Here is a 19,643-nt window from a genome sequence, read left to right on the forward strand (position 1 = left end):
TTCCGACAAGGTGAACTCCGTATTGGCTCTCACGACTTCTCTGCTGACATAGTCGCAGGCAAGACGATAAAATTAATTAAATTAATTTAATAAATAGAAATGAATTTAATAATTAATTAAATAGGAACTTACTACTTGCATTTTTGAAATGATCGATTATATTGCTATCTCTACCTCACTAAGGGGCTGTTTCACCATCCATTGATTAGCGTTAACCGACGGTTAAATGTGATACCTCCTACGTATACTGGTACAAGTGACAAATTTCAGATTTTTAGTTTTTTGGCAATTTGTCATTAATATTTCCTTATTTACCTACCACAAAAATTTGGACGGATATTCCTATTAGTTTGGAAATAAAGTGACGTATATGAATGCATCTAACACCGTTTTGCTAATCGGTACAACGTAATATGAGGCAACCGACATGCACCACTATACCGGCACCGATATTGTCGCGGGGCCGGGAAGTCGAGTGTAACTGGCAGTTGCCTCAGTGTACGCGCTAGCCGTCGCTGCGTGCGGACCGTTTAAACTGTTCTACGAGCACATAATTTGATAGTATATATAAAAAAAAACATGTTTGGTTGCAAGACCACAATAGCCGTATTTCTCATAGACAGTCATGGAAACTAAATCCAATGTGAAACCTTTTCGTGATCTATTTCGCTATGATTTCTTTGGCAAATGTATGGGATGTCAACATAACATTGGTAGTACAACGGTTCCACCCCAGTACCAGTACGTGATTCAATTTCCTCGGCTATACTACATGTACGCGTGCTAGAAATATAACATTGCAGTATTACATTGCATTTTGGTAGTTGAGCATCCCCAAAAAGAAGGCGAAGGCATGCATGCTTTAATTAAAATGAGAACAGTAAATTTCAATATACCTACAGGTTGATAAAAAAAATCCTGTACTATACTGTATTAGGGCTACTGATTACTAATACGATATAAGTGGGAAAACATCGAAATAGAAAGTCTTCTTGCGACTCCACTTCCATACAAAACTTTTTTTTTCGAATCACAGTATTTTCTACTTGGATCATTATTAGTATTAGTAGCCCTAATGTGGTTTAAAGTATAGTAAAGGGTTTTAATAACACCCTATACACATTTTTTTATACACAACTAAGAAATGGTACCTGGCTATGTATATGGCGAAAACGGGTAAACCGATGAAGTTATAGAAGTTTCCCAAGACTCAGAAACAGACACAAATTTAAATCTATTGTCAAGAAGACATTAATATATAAGGCGTATTATTAAAATTAATGATTATATCATGGATAGGGAAATTTGGAAATAATTCCGATCCGCATTGGCGAGTGCTTACTACAAATAGCGAATTGAGAACTGTTTTAAATATGTAGTTGTGTTAAATACTTGTGATGTATAGATATCACTAAAATATGATTGTAAATCTGTTTACAAAATATACCTAGGTTTATTGCCAGACTCTTCTCAACAGAGGTTTTTACGAACCGGTGGTAAATTTTTTGACATTCATAAGTGCTTGTTACAATCTAAATTGAATAAAGATATTTTGACTTAGACTCAATATTTCATGTCAAAGCTTGTCTTAAGCAAAGTGGCAATCAGACTCGCGCACGAAGGGTTCCGTACCATCTATACAACTTCATTAGAATTAGCAAAAAAATGGCAAAAAAAAAAACATTTGTTGCATGGGGGCCCCCTTAAATATTTATTCTGATCTATTTTTTGTTATATATATATTATATCGACTACAGTTATACATAATCTGTGAAAATTTCAACTGTCTAACTATCATGGTTCATGAGATACAGCCTGGTGACAGACGGACGGACAGCGAAGTAGTATAAAGTAGTAGGGTTTCCGTTTATACCCTTTGGGTACGGAACCCTGAAGAGGCACAAAAAGCTAAACCGTTATGTGGATACAAATGGGTGCGATGCGATATATGTATCACATGAGGAACCTTTCACAATAAAATATGAGTACACATTTGAACAGGAATACGAATCCATTGAATGTGCTTCCATTAATTTAAAGCACTTAATACAATTACTTTCTTAATAAAACCATTTATATTTCAAGTGAGGTTTTTATAAAGGTATATTTCTGTATTTTGTATAGCACGTTTAAAACACTACTAGCGGTATATTGGTACAAGTGGCATGCTGATGTTAGCGTATAATGATGCCAAGTGATAAAAACGTTTATAAATCAATAGATGAAGGTAAAAGAGCATCTGTTTTATTGTTCATTGCAAGCCATATAAGTATTTCATCTAAAAATTCATATACAATATAAAAATATCGTTAGATCAGTAATCTACGCATTACGCCGTATACTGGAGCAAGTGGTAATTAGCTCAGTATACCGCACAACTACAAGATGTAAATACGCGTATAGTAGTGTATCTGCAATTTTCTCAAAACTATAAGAAATTTCAAAATTCCATGAATACAGGTAGAAAGCAAATATTTTCTTTGGAACCCAATGCAAAATTTTGAAAAGTTATATCATAAATGAGAAAGTTACAGGTTTTGGAACCTTTGAACAGCTCTCCTGTAAATTATGATTATGCACTTGTACCAGTATACGTAGGAGGTGTCGATGTGATGCCGTCTCCGTCTATTCAAACAAAACAAATAGAGACGCATCACATCTAACCGCCAGTTAACACTAATCAATGGATGGTGAACAGCCCCTAAAAGTCGAAACAAACCTCAACAAGCTTGCTTGCTAGTTAACCAAACTTGAAAAACTCCATAGCTCATAACCCTAAATTATGTAAATGTCATAGGACATAGCGTGACTCATATATCGCTATCTCTTTCTTTCTTATTTAATCTGCGTACCTCACTAGCGCTATACAACGTCAACGTTTTTAAACAACACTTTTTAAATTTTACGGCTTATAGCAAATGGCATCGCGTGAAAATGACAGACGAGTTGCTCAAAGTGAAACCTTTTTTTAATTTAATTAAGTTAATTCTCTAATTATAAGCTTAGTCCGTGTGCTTTTTAATGGTATAAGGGTCTACAAACGTTTGTCAAGTGTAATTTTCATAAAGTTTGTACAAAAATAACCAAAACATCCAAGTATCAGATGTTCCATGTATATCAAGAGTTGTTATCAATAGCAGTTTTATGTATTTTTGTTAGATTGCGTGATAAAGTTTGTTAATAAAAAATGACGGACATCAAAGCCCAAATAATGGCACCTGGAAATGGTCTAGTAGACAAGTCCAAAGAGCTTCAGAAGGAAATTCTTATGGAAAAACTAAGATCTAAACATCACAGTACAAAAACTTATCTGAGACGTCGAAAGCCGTTCGCATGGCCCTTCTGGTAAGTGCTTAAAAAAAATCTTAAACCTTATTTATGTTTTGTGTGTAGTTTTAATGCAAAACTTTTTTATAGGACAAGCGATGGGCAGTGGACAGTCAAGACCGAATGATCCTTCAGAAGTGCTTGGATAGTCTGCAACATTGCATCAAAATAAGCTCTTTACAGAGTCTCATTGAAAGGCTAGAATGTCTTTCAAGACAACTCGGGTCAGTAAAAACACATTAACATAAAAATTATGTACTTGGATACTACCAATCCACTTGTAGTAATTTAATTTTTAATTTTCAGGCTCAAGTTTGTTGTGGGCACTTCAGGGGTAAACCTATTTATATCTTCAGACATGTTCTATCTAGAAATACTTGTAGAATCCTCAGGTTCCGTCAAAGATGTCAAAATTCATCATGAAGGAAAGGTATGGATATTTGTAGAAAAGTTGTAATATTTTTTTTTTATTTGACTGGATGGTAAACGAGCAAGTGGGTCTCCTGATGGTAAGAGATCACCACCACCCATAAACATCTGCAACACCAGGGGTATTGCAGATGCATTGCCAACCTAGAGGCCTAAGATGGGATACCTCAAGTGCCAGTAATTTTGCCGGCTGTCTTACTCTCCACGCCGAAACACAACAGTGCCAGCACTTCTGCTTGGCGGCTGGATTAGTGAGCAAAATGGTGGTAGCAATCCGGGCGGACCTTGCACAAGGTCCTACCACCTGCATTATGCCATATAATTTTTCCATGATCATTTATTTATGATAAATAGACCCCAGGTTTTTTTGTCACAATGACATCACATAAGGGTAGATTGGGGAGTAAATGGAACGGTTTTAATTATTACGGCTATATAAATGATGATGATAATGATGATGATGATAATGATGATGATAATGATGATGATGATGATGATGATGATGTGTTTGTGAGAATGGTCCCAAAGACCATCTCACCGTCAAAAAACATCTACATTCAAAAAAACACCAACAACAAGCGAGTGGACACTAAAACCAAAACTGGTTTAACTTAAACCTAAAGAAATTTTTGATTTGTTGTAATTACTAAACTTGTAATATATTTTTTATATAGGTATTAAATTTTAATTTAAAGAAAGAAAATCATTTATTTGTTACAACATGGGACGATGGGGAAAATAATAATAAAAACAAAATACAATAAACATCACATGGTCCCAAATCAAAAATCTGCCGGTCTTTCTTTAGGACCATCTTCACACGCATCATCACCATCATCATCATTTACATAGCCGTATTAACGAAAACTGTTCCATTTACTCCCCAAACTACCCTATTGTGACGTCATTGCGACAAAAATCCGGGGTCTAATGATAAATTTATTAGTTTGATCTTAAAATAACCTGAGGTCAAAGTACACAAACAATATCTTGGGAGACAAAGAAACTGCAATAATATTTACTTTGAAATAGATATTACTAAACTATGTATGTAGTGTGGCCCAGTTATTTTTTTATTTCAATCAAATTTCAGTCACAAGCTAAAAGTATCTGAAAAATGTTTCTGTTGTGGATTGCCTTTGTTGCAAAGAGGAAATAATGTCTTCACTTCAAGATACTAGATAGTGCTGCGTGTATTAACCATTCAAATTATAAAAAGTCTTAAACACCAGGTAGGGCATATATGTCACTGCTATGACTATGACACATTAATTAAGTGTACAAAAAAGTATGCCTGTGTGTAAGTGTGCCTCTATCATTAACTGACTCACCTAATACATATAAAATTACTATAGAAATTACAGTAAATGAGCATATTAGTTACTATGGCATGTAATTAAGAATTTGAAGTATAGCTCCTAAAGGTATAGGTATCATGATTGGTTATTCTGGAGTCTTTTTGTATTTTTTATTTCAACCCCAAATTTGTTTACTTTTACGGGTATCCCGTGAAACCATATCGAAAATACAACTTGAGAATACAAATTATGTTCAATTCTGTCCAGCGGTGGTTGTAGGGGTTATAGCACGCAGCACGGATTGCTGAGGACCTGGTTTCGATTCCCAGCGCTGGTCTTTCTGGTTTTTCTGTGCATCCATGTCTCAGTTTGTATTTTCGGTATAGGTATCATTAATTTACTTCTGAATCATTGTTTATACTGTACATTTTCTTGTAGCGACAAGACAGCAAAACCCCTTTGTTATAGAAGAAAACCTAGGACTTTGAACTATATATTGTTTGATGTACATGATATCTCATTCATGATATACATTTGACAGTAAAAAAATGATAACAGCAAATGTAATTCAAGTTTTTTAAACTACACACACCGGCATAATTAGCGGAACATAAAAAAAAGAGTGAAACCTTTTTCAATTAATGCTGCTGGCTGGTTTTATGACTTTTTTATTTTAGAATAAAATATTTTAAAATCAGAACACTGTTGATCGTCACTTTTTCTGTGATTGTTTTAATTTTATTCGACGTTTTAATCATTTCGAGTAAGTGTGCCATATTACGGGTGCACAATTTTGAATGTAAAGCTCGTATTTTTTATTTAATTCAAGACTTTATGGACTTTTTATGTTCCTTAAATCTTATTCAAGGGTAAGGGAGTCATTATGCCTGATTTAACTCCAACTGAAATTGTCAGGGCACTTGAGATGAGAAGCAGTAATCAAACTTACAGAGATATCGCCAGGATGCTTCGTCGATCTGTTTCAACAATTCATCGCAGTGTCCAGCGATTCAGGGAGACTAATTCTCTCGTTAGGCGACGCGGGCAAGGCAGGAATAGGTGTACATCGAGGAGAGATGACCGTTTTATTCAGCTGCGCGTTCGAAGGAATCCGCGTTTGACGGCTGTGCAAGCAAGAAATTTTCTTGAAGAAGTTCGAGGAGTAGCAGTAAGTGAACGCACGTACGAAGACGGTTCGAAGAAGTGCATTTGCGTTCACGCGTGCCCGCCAAGGCTCCAAAACTCGAGGTACAGCATCGTAGAAACAGGCTCAATTTTGCTCGGGAGCATCGTCTTTGGACCATGGACCAATGGAGTAAAGTTTTGTTCAGTGATGAGTGTAGAATTCTTTTAAATCAAATTGATGGGCGTCAAAGACTATGGAAACGTGAAGGGGAACGATACAGACAGTTAAATTTTGAAACTACGGTGCCATAACGGCGGAGGGTCCATAATGGTTTGGGGGGGGATATGTTTGGGAGCTCGCACGGAATTGGTGGTGTTTGATAGAGGAAGTTTGACTGCTGATCGATACATAAGGGAAGTTCTTGAAGAAAACGTGGTACCGTTTGCCCCCTTTATCGGTGACGGCTTTGAGTTGATGCAAGATAATGCTCGGCCTCATACCGCACTGCGAACTCGCGAGTACCTTAATGATGTGAACATCGCAGTAATGGAGTGGCCAGCAAGGTCACCAGACATGAATCCGATTGAGCATGTCTGGGACTTACTAAAACGTGGGGTGAAATCCCGAATACCCGCTCCTGTGACTTTGGATGAACTGCGAATGCCCGTATTAGAGGGAGGGCAGACACTACCCCAAGAAACGATAGAACAACATCATTCTTAGCATGCCAAAAGGGGTAGAACACTTTGATAAGGGCACGTGGAGGAAATACTCGATACTGATTTATCCTTTTTTTTATCAAATACAAAATGTTTAATTGTTTTTTTAATTTTTTTTGTCAGCATGAAAATTCAGGAATGTTTATTTTTCCGTAATGTTTATTTTTCTCAATTAAATTGCCACCAAATAAATACCTTTTCGTTAAAAAATATGCCATTTTATTTATGATAGCGAATGGCTGTCATTAGTTTTTTAAAATAAAATAATTTCGAAAAATATTTAGTCTTTTTTTTATGTTCCGCTATATTATCGTGTGTGTATAAATAACTCTAAAGTAAAATTTTCTGATGTCCAATAGTAATATTAAAAACGCACCAATATCATCAATATCCATAGTAGTGGACTCGGAATCACCCGGCGGTGGTTCCAGCTTGCTGTACAGTCTGACGCTAAATAATGACTGAGATGTGACAGCACTATATCAAAGTCGTGGGTCTGGCACAGTCTGAAAAAAAAATTAACACAACTGAATCAGATTTCAGTTTAACGCATTCAGTGTCTACAATCCACTGCCTACTAAGTAGGCGCTACTTAATATTATAAATGCAAAAGTGTGTGTGTTTGTATGTTTGTCCGTCGAAACAGAGCGACGGATCGACGTGATTTTTGGCATAATAAATATCAATAAATAAATCTCATGGGACACTTGACACCTATTAACCTAGTCCCAAACTAAGCAAAGCTTGTACTATTGATACTAGGCAAGACAACGGATAACATACTTATTACTTATATGTATAGATAAATACATACTTAAAAATACATATTAAAACATCCAAGACCCAAAGAACAAACGTTCGTATTATTTATACAAATGTCTGCCCGGCCGGAATCGAACCCGGGACCCTCAAGCTTTCATAGTCAGGTTCTCTAACCACTTGGCATCCGTCGTCAAAACTTAAATGTAGTTAATAAATTGAAGGCACTAATTTTTTCTAGTCATCATCAGCCTATATACGTCCACTGCTGGCACAGGCCTCCTCTCAGAACAAGAGGGCTTGGGCCAAGTTTCCCCAAGCGGGCCAGTGCGGATTGGGAACTTCACACACACCATTGAATTGCTTCGCAGATTTGTGCAGGTTTTCCTCACGATGTTTTCCTTCACCGCAAAGCTCGTGGTAAAATTTCAAAATGTAATTCCGCACATGATTTCGAAAAAATTCAGAGGTGCAGAGCGGGGTTTGAACCCACGACCTCTGCTTGAGAGGCGATAGGTCAAACCACTAGGCCACCACGGCTTTTTACTACTAGTGCCCTTTCCATATTATTTTTAAAGTGATGCCTTGGGAGTATCTAAGAATATTTTACTGGCTCAATTCTTCATAAGCTAAGGTAGTTTTTAAAGTAATTTGTAAAAATAAAAAAATCACCTTTGAAACTTTATGTTTTTTTTTAATCTACTCAAATTATGATGACATGAGTTAAAATGGAATTGTTATTTGTTAGACCCGCTATCTCACTAATTCCGAAAAAAATATCACGGTCATAGGTCGAACAGTTTAGCTGCCACTAAGAAATTATACCTGAAATCCGACATTTCTGAAATTTTCACTAAAATGCTCATAGCTCTGAAACAAATGAAAATCGCTGAACATACAGGGGGGTCGATTGGTAGCTCCTGAGGTCCCTTACCTTTGGTCTTCATTTGATCGACCCCCGTATACACCCTATATATTATAAGAAATGTGTGAATGGGTTGCCTGAATAAGTTTTTGGTTTGATGAATCTGATGATATCAATATATGGCGAAAACGGTCCACTAGTTTAGGCTACAGAGGACAAAAAAAATTGTACAATCATACATATGCTCTATAATCATAACTCTCCTTCAGGCATACAGGGAAAAAATGACACAACACACACACACTTCAAAGTCTTAATTAGATTCTCACTTAAGGAGCTGATGCACCAAAGCTGGCAAGGTATCCGGAGGGAAGTCTATGATGTAGGTGCAGATCTTGTTTACCACTTGCTTGTGGTCGTTACGCGACAGTTGCATGTCACTGAAACATTCAATATTGTTAGTACATAATGGTTGCCTGATGAAAATGTTACGCCACCTATATGTTTTTGCCAGATAAATCTATACTAATATTATAAAGAGGAAAGATTTGGATTTTTGTATTTTTGGATGTTTGTTATGAATTAACTCAAAAACTTCTAGACTGATTTAAAAAATTCTTTCCCTATTAGAATGCTCAATTATTCCAAAGTGCATTCCAAAGTCCATCCCAGCCTATATATGTACCACTGCTGGGCACATGCCTCCTCTCAGAACGAGAGGGCTTGGGTCGTAGTTCCCACGCAGGCCCAGTGCGGATTGGGAACTTCACCCATACCATTGAATTGCTTCGCAGGTTTGTGCAGGTTTCCTCACTAAGTTTTCCTTCACCATAAAGTTTGTGGTAAATTTCAAATGTAATTCCGTACATGAATTTTGAAAAACTCAAGAGGTGCGAGCAGGGGTTTGAACCAACGATCCCCTGCTTTAGAGGTGATAAGTCAAACCACTAGGCCACCACAGCTTCCAGCTCAATTATTCCAAAGTGCCATAGGCTATATTTATTACCAGAAAACTATTTTTTTTTATTTTGCCCGTGCGAAGCCAGGGCAGGTCAATAATAATAAATAAAACAAGTTGTTACACAACCATAATACTGCTGCCTACTAACTTAAACATAGCAGCCAGCTGCACAAGCTGTCCCTCCGACCAGTTGCACTGACATAGAGTCCGCACACACTGCTCTTTGTACTCCCCACTGCTCATCTCTGTCCCGCAGTGCTTGACATTGTCAGTGGGTGATATTGCATTCAAACACTCAGGCAATATGTCTTTCCATCTGAAATACAACACAAATAAACAAAATAATAAAATAAATAATTTGAAGAGGATTTGAATAGACTTTGAATAGAGGCTGGATGTGTCCTTAATTTTTTGTTCACTTCCTCATACAGTGTTAAACCGATTTTAAACTAATGATTAAATTAAGCCTGTGAAATTACTGGCACTTGAGGTATCCCATCTTAGGCCTCTAGGTTGGCAACGCATCTGCAATACCCTGGTGTTGCAGATGTTTAAGGGCTGTGGTGATTCTCTTACCATCAGAAGACCCACTTGATTGTTTGCCATCCAGTTGAATAAAAAAAAAAAAAACTTCTATTGGATAAGTAAAGTACTTACATCATATTCACATCTCTGTTATCAACAATAGACTGCACACTTTCATTACACCAGCGGACAAGCTCATCTACATTAGCTCTTGTAAACTCAAGGCAAAGTCTACTTATTATATCTCCACAGTGGGTAAGAGATGTTGACTCCTTTCTTAGTGTTTTGATGATTATATCAACTACCTGCAATCAATGTTTTGCATAGCTATAATGACAAAATATGGGTTGATACAAAAATTACAAAAAAAAAACTATATCAAACGCTGTATCTACTCTGATTTTGGATCTAGCCGAAGAAGTACTGTTCTCTGATAAGCCGTTTAGTAGGCAGTCCACTATTTTGCATCCATCACTATTCAAAATTCGCCGCGGCAAATACTTCAATATCTGCAAAAACAAACGTGTTCAAACTTGATTTCGAGTCAGTTTGTTTGTCATAATGAAAGTACAACAAAATACCACCTGTTCAATGTTTAACTTGCAAAACTCCCGTAAATCGACTCTCTTACTATTCACTCGGCCTAGTTCTTGATATTTGCGAATATCTCATTTATTCCATTTTGTTTTCGTAAATAATAAATTCTCAAACGAACTCATGAAAATGAATGACGTCCCGCCAAAATAATGTGACGGACGACAATGACAGATAGTTAGTACGGGTGGTACGGTACGATCTTGGTACGACGATATATAGTACTGACAGTTGACAGTTAAAATGTCGAACAAAACAATCATTCAATGCCAAGTTCAAAAAATATGGACACGATAAATATCGATATTTTTTATACTTGAATGACTTTTATCTTTTCTGATAAAAAGACAACGGAGTGGATTGATAGTTCGAGGTTTTGTTTTATTCTATTTCGCTATTTTTAATCGTTTTCTATAAATAAAATTAAAACACCGAAATTTATTATTAAGTAATTCATAATTAGTGAAACTCTCTCGACAGAAATAGTGAGAAGACAGATAACAGACAGACACATACTATTATGTAAACTTGGGAAACTAATAACTCAACCACATCCAATTGTGCTGCCATCTATCACGGGATCTTTTTTTTTTATTTATTTATATAAATATTAGATTTCCACATGCTTTTACTTTTCGTAGCCACTAGGTATTAAAAACCTTAGCAGGTTTATGCAATAGTTGGCCAGATCGCGCGGTTTGTTCCGGATATGCGATGCGATATGCAATCGGAGGTTAGGCAGGAAGTAGACGAATGTCAACTAATTCAATGGTTTAATTAGAGTTAAGTTAGAGTCAGTTTCTTGTTCCTTGGTAGAGTTATCGTATCGTACTAACAATTATTAGGTTTTACATAATTTCATCATCATCATCATCATCAGCTGGAAGACGTCCACTGCTGGACAAAGGTAAGGCCTCCCCTTAGAACGCCACAATGAACGACAACTCGCCACTTGCATCCACCGGTTTCCGCCACTCACGATGTCGTCAGTCCACCTGGTGGAGGCCTGCCAACGCTTCGTCTTCTGGTTCGTAGTCGCCAGGACTTTTCTTCCCCAACGGTTATCTGTTCTTCGAGCGATGTGGCCTGCCCTTTGCCACTTCAATTTGGATATTTTTCCAGCTATGTCAGTGACTTTAGTTCTTCGTCGAATTTCCGTATTCCGGATTCTATCGCGCAAAAAAAACTCCAAGCATAGCTCTCTCCATAGTTCGTTGCGTGACTCTGAGCCTCTCTAAGAGGCCAACAGTCAAGGACCACGTTTCAGCGCCATAAAGTCATCACTGGCAACACACACTGGTCGAAGACTCTAGTCTTCAGGCACTGCGGAATATTGGACATCCCGCATCCAACACGATCCCGCAATCTAAAACTGGTCATCGCTCCATCTTGTTGGAGGCCTACCGTCAGCTCGTCTCCCGGTCCGACCCCATCGGCCATCAGTCCTGCAAGCATTGTGCCCCGCCCACTGCTCTTCAGTTTCGCAATTCTTCGGGCTATGTGTCACCGATATTAATAAAACAAATAAATACCCAAGCCAACTTTGAAAACTGAGACACCCTCGACATTGTCGTTTTGAAGTTCAATATCTCAAAAACGGCTAAATCAAATTTTAACTAAACATAGCTAAGAACCGCAAGGTAAATAAATGTAAATGAAGGTTGGTTCACTTCATTTCAAGCTATTCTTATCTATGATATTGGATCCATAGAGCTATCGAGGCTATGACGGACAGAATGACGGTTACATATGAAATGAAAGATATTTAAAATGTGCTGATAAAGAAATTACTGAAATAATAGCTCTAAATGTTGTTTCTCTTTTCAGGTATGGTTTATTTTAGTTATTAATTATTGTTTAGCTTATGTTACGCCACATACTGTGTGAAGGAAAAGTTTATTTGTAATAAATTTCTTATCTCTTTTCAGAGCAACGCAATTTGGCTTTTATTTCACCAAAGGTGCTTAATATTTGAAAACACATTATAAACAACATTTTTATAGCTAATTTACGAACGATGGAGAAGTTAAAATTCAAATTTGCGGTAAAAGCGGGTGAAGATCCCAAAACCAATATAATTTGTATAACTTCAATTACGGATGTCAACAACCAAACCTTTTTATTGCCGGATGAGCTGCAACCGGTCAAATTGCATGATACAATTATAAAAACTGAAGCTTTTGCAAAGGTAAGGAAAACACTACAAAGAAGACATGATCAACGACAAGTATGGATTTCGATGACAACCGAGATCAGTAATGTTTATATAGACGAAGATGGAAATATGCAATTCAAAGGATATTTACTGGAAGAGGCCCCACTAGAGGCGCGTCAGCAAGTCTCCACTACTGGAATTTCAGAGGAGGTTTTAGCAAGAATCTTACAAACTTGTGCTGAAATGAATAAGGATATACCTAAGCCACAGAACGTAAGAAATGTAACAGATAAGTTTGTAATAGAAAAATTCACAAGGAAAACATCAAATGTATTTCAATGGATGACTATTTTTGAAGCAGAATGTACTCGCTTAGGATTGGAAGAAGATTTGAAGAAAATTGAAGCTCTTAGATTATTCTTGGAGGACTCGTGTGTGGACTGGTATACTTCCATGCTTATAAAATATACGATTAACTCAGATTGGTTGATATGGAAGAAAAGCTTCTGTGACACATACGCAGACAAAGGCTGGTCCCCGGTTCGGTATGCATTATTATTCAAATATAGACAAGGTTCATTACTGGAATATGCTATAAAAAAAGAGAGACTTTTATTAGAGATGAATAAAACAATAGATACGCCTACTTTGATGGACTTGATTGCTACAGGTTTGCCACATTATATAGCGGATAAAATCGATAGAAAAACTTTGAAACAGACTGAAGACTTATTTAATAACATCAGAGGCTTGGAACACCTGGTAAGAAAACAGAATAATGGAGTTTTAGGAAAAAATAATGAAAAAGAAGAAAAAGTACGACCATGCGGAATATGTGAAAAAGAAAACAAGGGTATTCGGTATCATCCAGAATCATTGTGCTGGTTCAAAAACATAGGTACCAGACCAAAACGAGAATATATCCGAAGCGTTAATAATTCTGAATTAGAAACAGAATTGAATCAAATAGATCCAAAAAACTAGTATTTCCACCATTAATCAAAATTAAAATAGGCATAAATGATATTTTTGAAACTTTGGCAATTTATGATTCGGGTTCAAATGTATCTTTAATAAACTCAAGGTTATTATCGTGTAAAAAATCCAAAACTGATATAAATATAAGTAATGCCAACTTAAAAACGATTAATGGTGTAAAAAAAACGGTAGGAATAGTAACTTTAAAAATAAAATATTCGATATTGAGAAAAAATTAATGTTTTCGTAATAGATGAAGCAAACTTCGATTATGATTTCCTGATTGGGCTAGACTGTATAGAGCAATTTCATTTAGCACAAAATGAAAAATTACAAATAACGCAAACTATACACAATTATAAAAAAGAACAAAATGATGATAACACATGTCACAAAAATGAAACAATAATTCCTGGCTCTACAGGTATCGTAAGAGACGAAACAATTAACAATAACATATATAAAGTTAACTTTAATGAACATATTGACGTAACCAACTTTAATATTTCCGTAAATCATCTAGACCTTCAGAAAAAAACGGTGATAGAGGAACTAATAAGCAAGTATAAATCACTTTTGCTAAAGATAAGTATGATATAGGTACAGTGCAAGGGTACGAAGCACACATTGATCTAATAATAGATAAATATTGTAGTAAAAGACCATATAGATGTAGTATAGAAGATAAAAAAGAAATCGAACAGCAAATATCGAAACTATTGCAAGAAAACTTGATAGAGGAGTCTTATAGTCCCTTTGCGGCTCCAGTAACAATGGCTTATAAAAAAGAGGAAGGAAAAAGGTCGAGACTATGTATAGATTTTCGTGATTTAAATAAAATTGTGGTTCCTCAATCGCAACCATTCCCACTGATTGACGATTTAATGCAAAAAACAAGAAATTGTAAATTCTTTACAACTCTAGACATAAACTCGGCTTTCTGGTCAATTCCTTTGAAGGTTGAAGACAGGAAAAAGACAGCATTTGTTACTCAGGAGGGACATTACCAATGGACCTGTTTCCCTTTCGGCTAAAAAACTCCCCCTGCCATATTTCAAAGGATATTGAGTAGCATTATAAGAAAACATAAATTATCCGATTTCACTGTAAATTATATTGATGATATTTTGGTGTTTTCAAAAACATTCGATGAACACATTATTCATTTATCACTGTTATTGGAGGCAATTTTAAAGAAGGGTTTAGATTAAAATTCTCCAAGTGCAATTTTGCACAAGACTCTGTAAAATACTTAGGTCATATAATTAAAAACAATACAGTCACTCCATTAAAGGATAACTTAATTGCTATAAAAGAGTTCCCTATCCCGAAAACACAAAAAATGTTCGACAATTTTAGGGAAAATAAATTTCTATGGAAATATATACCACATACATCAATCGTATTAGATCCGTTACATAATTTGTTGCGAAAAGGACAAAAATTTACTTGGTCGGAAAAATGTCAAGAATCCTTCGAAACAATAAAAAAACTTCTTTGCTCAAAACCCATTTTAGCTATCTTTGACCCAGATTTACCATATACATTTACACAGATGCGAGTATGCAAGGTATAGGCGCGGTTTTAAAACAAACACAACAGAATGGAGAAAAAGCCTTGCGCATATTTTTCAAAAAAATTAAGTGATACCCAAAAAAGAAAAAAGCTATATATTTGGAATGTTTAGCTATAAAAGAAGCTATAAAATATTGGCAAATATGGCTCATAGGAAAGAAATTTACAGTTTTCTCTGATCATAAACCTTTAGAAAAAATGAACATTAAAGCAAGAACAGACGAAGAATTAGGAGATCTTACATATTATTTATCGCAATTTGATTTTGAAGTAATATACTCGCCGGGAAAATATAATGTAGAAGCAGACAGTTTAAGTAGAAATCCGGTATTAGAACCAAGCGAAAATCAAGAAGAAAGCTTAAAAGTTGTAAATCTAGTTAAAATAGAAGATATCCTAAATGATCAGAATGAAAATGATGACATAAAAAGAATAAAAATAAACTAAAGTTAAAAACAATGTTTATTTCAAAAAAATAGGAAAAAAAGAAAAAATACTCCTAACTGAGGAATTCAGTAGAAAAATAATTAAATACATACATTTTTACTATTGTCATATAGGAATACAACAAATGAATAAAAAAATAAAACCATTTTATACAGCGACCAATTTAACAAATAACATAAAAAATGTTTGTGATAACTGTGAGATATGCATTAAAAACAAATCAAGAGGAAAATATAAGTTTGGTGTAATGTCTCACTTGGGTCCTGCAAAATATCCTTTTGAGATCATTTCGATAGATACTATAGGTGGATTTGGTGGTTCACGTTCTACAAAAACATACTTGCACCTCTTGGTAGACCACTTCACAAGATATGCTTATATTTTAACTTCAAAAACTCAATCTTCGGGCGATTTTATTAAACTAGTTAAAAAGGTATCACAGGAAAATAAAATTGGTATGATTCTATCTGATCAATACCCAGGTATAAATTCAAAAGATTTTAAACAATTTTTAGATAGAGAAAAAATACCTATCATTTTTACAGCAGTAAATGCGCCATTTTCGAATGGTTTAAATGAAAGGTTAAATCAAACATTAATTAACAAAATTAGGTGTAAAATAAATGAAAAAAAAGATAAATTATCCTGGACGACTATAGCTCACGAATGCACTCAAAAATATAATGAGACTGAGCACACTGTGACAGGATTTTCTCCAAAATATTTATTAGAAGGGGAAAATATTGATATTATACCAGCTGAATTAAAACAAGATATAACACATAACGATTTAATGCGGGATAGACAAGTCGCATTAGATAATACTATAAAATCACATAATTATAACAAGCAAAAATTCGATAAAAACAGGCATAATGTGAATAAATAGTGATTTAGTTTATGTTGAAAACGGAAATCGATTAAACAGGAAAAAATTAGATGAGTTAAAAATTGGACCTTATAAAATTACGGGAAAGATATCAAATTCAATTTATAGACTAGATACAGGACATAATAAATACGAATCTAATCTTTTCCATATAACAAAGCTTGTACCTGTATTTGAAAGTACATAAGGAAATAAAAATGTATAAAAAAAAACACATAAAAATATAAAACAATGTATTATCTCTGAGGGGGGGAGATGTAAATGAAGGTTGGTTCACTTCATTTCAAGCTATTCTTATCTATGATATTGGATCCATAGAGCTATCGAGGCTATGACGGACAGAATGACGGTTACATATGAAATGAAAGATATTTAAAATGTGCTGATAAAGAAATTACTGAAATAATAGCTCTAAATGTTGTTTCTCTTTTCAGGTATGGTTTATTTTAGTTATTAATTATTGTTTAGCTTATGTTACGCCACATACTGTGTGAAGGAAAAGTTTATTTGTAATAAATTTCTTATCTCTTTTCAGAGCAACGCAATTTGGCTTTTTTCACCAAAGGTGCTTAATATTTGAAAACATATTATATAAATTCACAAAAAAAAAATCGCATTGAAGTCGGTTCATCTGTTTGAGAGCTACGATGCCACGATAGACTTACAGACAGATAGATATAGGTGTCAAACTTATAACATCCTTCTCTTTGTGTAGGGGGTTAAAAATTTAACAAACACATTAAAGATACTGAACCCTCGTGTTTCTCCATGAGGTCATGAGGTTCTTGTCATGTCAGAAAAACTTCGCTTACGTAAAGCGTTGTGAAGCAAAATCCAGGCATGAGAAAATAACGAATTTTCCCGAACGCTGCCCATCCGAGTTGGATTCTCGGGCGACCTCTTTGTCGAAGTTGGACCTACCCAACTGGGCAACTTGTCCAAGTAAACATAGTTCAACAACTTCGAGTGCATCGTTCCCAACGATAACCGTCACGGGTGTGACATGGACATTGACATGATTTTAGTCTTGTTCCATGTCATCTTAAGACTCACCTGTAGGGGACGATACTGAGGTCACTGAGCATAGTATTGAGCTCCTCCAGCGACTCCGCCATTATGAACTATATCATCAGCAAAACGAAGATGGGTGATGTACTCGCTGTTGATATTGATTGCCGAACCTGTTCCAGTCAAGAGCTTGAAAACGTCCTCCAACGCATTTGTGAACAGTTTCGGAGAAATAACGTCTCCCTGTTCTCACACCTCGCTGCAGTTGGATTGGTTGTGTACTCTCGTCCTGCAACCGGATCGACATAGTGGCACTGCTTGTACAAACACCGCTAAAGGATATGGCATCGCTGAAGGACTGCAATACAGCCCAGCGTCTCGATTGAATCGAAGCTTTTCATAGTCCACCAAAGGCTAAACATAGTGGCCGATAATACTCCTCGTCTTCTGTATAATCTGGCGAGCGGTGTGAATGTGGTCTATGGTGCTAAGCCTTTACGGAATCCAGCTTGTTCGGGAGGCTGGAAATCATCAAATCTTCACTCGAGACGATTCGTAATGACCCTCGAAAACAACTTGTTACATGACTCAGGAGTGAGATGTCTATAGTTCTTCAATAAGGTATTGTTCGCCTTTTTTGAAGAAGAGCACCACCACACTCCTGTGCATGCTTCTGGCGTGGTACCCTCGAGTATGACGGAATTATAACCTCTGGAGGACTACAAGTACCGGTTTACCACCCACTCTCAGAAGTTCTGTCGTGATTTCGTCATCCCCCGGAGCCTGTTGACAACAACCGGTACTTGTGGTCGTTGTTGTTTTTAAGTTGTTTTGAGAGCCACTCTAATCTCGTACAGGCTGATATCTGAGAATGTCTCCAGTGTAATGACGGGTTAGTTTAGCTCTGGTATCTTGAGCTGCACCTACAACGGGCTTCTGTGTCGAGGCATATAACTGTTCTAAAACCTTTCGAGCTCTCTCAACAACTCCGGTTTCGATGAGATGATACTGCCATCGTCGATCTTCAACTTAGTCATTTGGCTTTCCCAATAGACGAATTCTTTGCAATCACTTTAGAGCCCTGGTTCGCTCAATTGCTTCCTTAATACGTGCAGTATTAAAGGCACGCACATCATGTCACATGGATTTTGAGATTCGCCCTATTAAGTCTGCCATATTCCGAATGTCAGGTGAAGATTGCCAGCCTCATCTCGTTCCGAAGTTCCATTAATTTAATGGTTTCAATGGAGAGCTTCTAAGGTCTCCTCCGGCGCAGAGTCTTAAAGAATTGGGACCCCACGGCTTGAACAGTTTCCACCAGCCCGTTGTTGATCCTCGTCCGCTGTTTTGCATTCGGCTAGGCACTGGCAGCGATTATGCAATACGAGTTGAAAGCTTTCGGGTTCTGGATTTGGGCAGGACAAGGACGGAGCGTGGACTTCACCTGACGTGACCGTTCTAGCTTCACATTAATATTCAGTGTGCCTCTGATAATACGATGATCACTTTCGGTTTTCACCCTGTTGATCACAGAGACATCACTGAATATCGCTTCTTGGTCGTCATAATGAAGTCAATCTCATTTCTGACTGAACCATCGGGCCGATCACGTCCACTTCCTGGGATGGTCGCTTCTGAAAAAAAGAGTTCATCACGTAGAGCTCCTCCTTCTCAAGAAGTCGACCAGCCGCTGTCCCTTTGGTTCCGCTGCCATAACCATACGGCCCCACTTCAACTCATCGCCATTCTGAGTGCCCACCTTAGCATTGAAGTCCCATAACAACGGTGAAGTATGTCTCGGAGAATGTATGGCTTGAGAGATTTCTTCATACATAGCCTCTACTTCATCGTCAGTGTGTGTCGAGGTTGGCGCATTATATACCTGGATAACCTTCAACGAATACCTGTCGGTGATTCTGATTATCAGGTATGCTACCCTGCTTGACACACTATCGACTTTTACCACGTTATTAATGAGGGACTTGCGG

At 36.5% G+C, this 19,643-nt stretch overlaps 3 protein-coding genes across 3 annotated transcripts; 2 read left to right on the forward strand and 1 right to left on the reverse strand.

Moving 5' to 3' along the window:
• Positions 1-3,292: 3,292 nt before the first annotated feature.
• On the forward strand, positions 3,293-3,797 carry LOC141430777 (mediator of RNA polymerase II transcription subunit 1-like). Its single transcript, XM_074091635.1, has 3 exons — positions 3,293-3,345; positions 3,418-3,551; positions 3,634-3,797. The coding sequence occupies exons 1-3, from the start codon at positions 3,334-3,336 to the stop codon at positions 3,782-3,784; spliced, it is 297 nt and encodes a 98-aa protein (XP_073947736.1). The 5' UTR covers positions 3,293-3,333; the 3' UTR covers positions 3,785-3,797.
• A 2,472-nt stretch (positions 3,798-6,269) lies between these two features.
• Positions 6,270-10,751, reverse strand: LOC141431456 (Fanconi anemia group I protein homolog). The gene is made up of 7 exons (XM_074092640.1): positions 10,594-10,751; positions 10,405-10,518; positions 10,142-10,314; positions 9,633-9,800; positions 8,853-8,963; positions 7,315-7,405; positions 6,270-6,347 (listed from the first exon to the last, which is right to left on the reverse strand). Exons 3-7 carry the CDS (start codon positions 10,144-10,146, stop codon positions 6,270-6,272), a joined length of 453 nt encoding a protein of 150 aa, XP_073948741.1. The 5' UTR covers positions 10,147-10,314; positions 10,405-10,518; positions 10,594-10,751.
• A 1,865-nt stretch (positions 10,752-12,616) lies between these two features.
• On the forward strand, positions 12,617-13,870 carry LOC141430778 (uncharacterized). The gene has a single exon (XM_074091636.1). It carries the CDS (start codon positions 12,621-12,623, stop codon positions 13,740-13,742), a length of 1,122 nt encoding a protein of 373 aa, XP_073947737.1. The 5' UTR covers positions 12,617-12,620; the 3' UTR covers positions 13,743-13,870.
• The last annotated feature ends 5,773 nt before the right edge of the window (positions 13,871-19,643 follow it).

Source organism: Choristoneura fumiferana, chromosome 9 (assembly GCF_025370935.1).
Source record: "Choristoneura fumiferana chromosome 9, NRCan_CFum_1, whole genome shotgun sequence".
In the NCBI taxonomy this organism is placed as follows: Eukaryota; Metazoa; Arthropoda; class Insecta; order Lepidoptera; family Tortricidae; genus Choristoneura; species Choristoneura fumiferana.